The sequence below is a fragment of the Myotis davidii genome, unplaced genomic scaffold (assembly GCF_000327345.1).
Source record: "Myotis davidii unplaced genomic scaffold, ASM32734v1 scaffold861, whole genome shotgun sequence".
NCBI lineage: Eukaryota > Metazoa > Chordata > Mammalia > Chiroptera > Vespertilionidae > Myotis > Myotis davidii.
The window spans coordinates 114,130-117,991 of record NW_006291401.1 but is presented as its reverse complement, the minus strand read 5'-3'; the positions used below and the strand labels follow the sequence as shown (position 1 = coordinate 117,991).

At 36.6% G+C, this 3,862-nt stretch overlaps 1 protein-coding gene across 1 annotated transcript in view; it reads right to left on the bottom strand.

Moving 5' to 3' along the window:
* Window positions 1–2,217: 2,217 nt before the first annotated feature.
* Window positions 2,218–3,862, bottom strand: part of LOC102761888 (chromosome unknown open reading frame, human C2orf15) — a 6,723-nt gene continuing 5,078 nt past the window's right edge. The window contains exon 4 of the mRNA XM_015564521.1: window positions 2,218–3,333. Within this exon, the coding sequence (XP_015420007.1) occupies window positions 2,994–3,333 (340 nt within the window). The 3' untranslated portion in view covers window positions 2,218–2,993. The remainder of the gene's footprint in view (window positions 3,334–3,862) is intronic.

Genomic DNA, 3,862 nt, shown 5'->3' with positions numbered 1-3,862 from the left:
GCACGGCGGCCAGACACCCAGGACACCTAGGTCACCCGCCAGGCCCGGTGCCAACAAGTCAGTCCTTTCCCTGCGGGGTCAGGCATTGCACCGGGTCCCTAATGGTCTCGCCACGCCCCAAAGGCAGGTAACTCCGCTTGGGAGGCGAGGAAACGAAAATCAGGTGGGAAAGACATTGCATTTAAAGGAACAAACCCTGTACTATATATATATATATATATGTGTGTATGCATATATATATATATCACATATATTAAATAATATACATATATGTATATATACATATATGTTTGTATATACATTACATATATATGTATATATTGTATATGTACATATACATATACAATAATATACATCTATATACATAATATACATATATAAAAATAATATATATTTTTTTAATATGGAAAATTTACTTATCAGAAACAATAACACTCCAAAAAGTGCTCCCTTGAGGATTCCACTTACAGAAGCCTCCCCGCAAACAAACACCTAAGTGACTAAACTTGTCCCGTTCCCCTTGCAGGAAGTCTGGCGATTTCCCTTCCCAGGTGTGCTGTCCAGTTCACGGCTTGGCTAGGATTTGGGGATCCCAATCTTATGACGTCTTAGTAGCCGTGGTGCTGGATGAGGGTAATTAATGTCTGTCTTTTTTGTCGTCTCAATGACTGGGTGTGCTACTTACTACATTCAACATTCTGCAGGGGCACCGGGCATCACACACAAGGAAAGATCACCCCCAATTCAACATCCGATACAAATATCCAATGTCCTGTTGGACACTGTGGACGTGGAACACCAGTCTGTAAATGCCTGAGTGAAGTCCCCCCTTTTTTTATTCTAAGTGGTTTTGCTAAAGTCACTGGTGACATTCACGTTGTTAGATCCAATGGACTTTTCAGCCCTCCTCTAACTTTTCAGTTGACGCCCTCCATCTTAACGACTCCTGTGGGCAATCCTGACATTTCCCTGCCTTGGTTTTCCACCAACCTCACTGCCCACTCTCGGCCCTCTTCCCCAGCTCGCCCTGCGCTGACCAGCTCCTAAATCAGTGATGACGAACCTTTTGAGCTCGGCGTGTCAGCATTTTGAAAAACCCTAACTTAACTCTGGTGCCGTGTCACATACAGAAATTTTTTGATATTTGCAACCACAGTAAAACAAAGATTTATATTTTTCATATTTATTTTATATATTTAAATGCCATTTAACAAAGAAAAATCAACCAAAAAAATGAGTTTGCGTGTCACCTCTGACACGCGTGCCATAGGTTCGCCATCACTGTCTAAATGTTGGAGTTTTTCACGACTTGATCTCAAACTATACGTTCACCTTAAGCCATACCATTCATGCCTATGGCTCTAAATAGCATCTCTTCGAAACGTTTATGGTTAGCTCCATCCATACATACTTGCCTTGGAAACCGAGATGTCCAAAAAGCGTGCCCCCGAGCACACTCGTTCCCCAGGAACCTCCATGCATTTAGCCTTTTTTGCTAGAAACTCCTTCTTCTTCCTCACTCGCCACTTTCAAACCATCTGTACATCCTGCCAAACTTCACCTGGATTCCATACCCTTCTTACCACTTCAGTCATCACCATCATCTCACTTGGACAACCACGTCCCTGCAAAAGCTACACCTGTCATGTCCTCACAGAAGCCTTTCTAGTTCCATTATGAAAAATCAAGTTTATGTGTTATGTCTCCTCATCTGTCTCTCTGAACATTTTACTTTTTCTTCTTGGCATATCACAAGTTGTACCTTACATATTTACTATCTGATGTTCTATTTCTCCGTAGCCAGACAGGAAGCACTGTAAAGGCCGTAGCTATTTTACTCGCCACTATATCCCCAGCACTGAGTACAGTGCCAGGTTAGGGGAACAAGTGAATGGGTTGTGTATTTGTTCTCTTTCAAACAATTCAGGTTAGGTGAACAAATGATTTATGTATTTTCTCTCTCCCAAAGAATTATGTTTTGTAAATGATAAAAAGCATCATCTTATTGGTTAGGTCCCATTCAACATCTTTTTTTTTTAACTCCTGGTTTAATACTGTTTAATTTATAAAATATTGCTTCCCCTTAAAGAAGCCTTTTCCTTTTGATTTATTTTGAGAATATGAAGGAGATTTCTCAATTGGGCATTAGAGATAGTCATTAAATATTAAAATACAGGAAAATGTTCAAAACATACATAATACAGTTACAACTCATTATATATCCAGATACAAAATGGTTTTAATTTCATCTAGCATTATTTGAGACAATACTGCCGTTTCAAACTACTACATATTTCAAGAAGAATGGCAAAATGATATATATTAAACAATAATTTTAAGGCTATTTTCTTATATTAAATATTGGTGCTATAAAATGGTTGCAATTGTAAGATAAACTACTACACTTTGAAATAACTATGTTGTAGCTCTGAAATGAATTCGATCTGGAGAAAATAGTAACAGTTTAAAAGGATGATTTAAAATGTGAAATGCTTTTCAAAGTATGCAATTTACTGTGGGATTTTTTTTGCATAGTTTACCTAGAGTGAACGTCTATATAACAGAAATGCAAAAATGTAGAAAGATAAAGTCCCCTTAAGCAAAATCCCAAATCTAACATACAAAATCAGTACACAAGAAATAGTGTGACATAATGATGTCAAATTGGGCACCGTTTCATGTTTTTTTATTACTAGTTAAATACTTTATCATTAATATGTTTTAGTGCCATTTAAATACTTTTAGTCAAAACTCTGATTTTGACAAGGATAATACCAGAGAAATCTACTTTGAATTTTGGAAAGCTTTTTCTCCCTAAAGCAACTGTTTTGAGTAAAAAAATGCAGTCTGCGGTGATTTATAAACAGTGGGGGAAAAAAGCAAACATCTTCCTTCATTTTGTTAGGTTTTCCTATTGAGGTTAAGTTCTCAATCAATATGCCCTATTAGTCAAAAGCAAGTTTTGATTTCTGTGGTAATAGGTACAAACAACTTCATTCCACATCTGTCATTTCTATTCCATCACTTTCTTTAACATAAACTACTGAACCCACGGCTTTCTCGGAAAGAGAGCCTGGACCAGTCTCTTTCTCTCTTGTAAGGGTTTCTTGGTTTGGGTCTTCTAATCTTATTTTCTTAGTGTTTTGAAATAACTGAGTCACTGGTTCCAGCTTGCTTTTCTCAGTCCCTTGCATTAAGTGATCATCCACTTTTGCATCCATACACATAGCAGATAACTGAGTAGCAGATTTACTAACAGAAAATCCCATTGGAAGAGCTGAATAAATATAGTAGTGGAAACGTTTCTTCAACTTGATTGCTTCAACTTGATTGCTTGAGAAAAAAAAAAATGGAAACAAGTGAATACTGGGAATTTCAACCAACTTCATGGCACTGTTAGTGTTAATGGAATGTCATGGTGATGGATCCATAAATATAAAGTAAAATACTGCTACATCTCAGTGTTTACTTTTTCTCTGTGGGAGGGATCACGTATTCTATAGATTCTTTAAAAGTGTTTTAAAAAAGAATTGATCAGATTTTATGTTTTAGCACCTTTCAGAAAATAGAACTTCTCTACTTAGCCCTTTCTATCATTCTTGCTGTCAAAAATTTTAATTAATTATTAATGGGTTAAAGTAATAATTACTGAAGTCCAAACACTTTGCTAGTTGTTCTTTAAAAAATAAAGATGGCCAAACAATTATAAACATTTACCAAATAATAACACACCATCAAAATATATGAGGCAAAAACAGAACTGAAGGGAGAGATAGTTCTGCACTAACAGTTGGAAACTTCAATACTCAACTCTTAATAATGGATAGAACAACCAGACAGAATACAAGAAAATATGAAAACC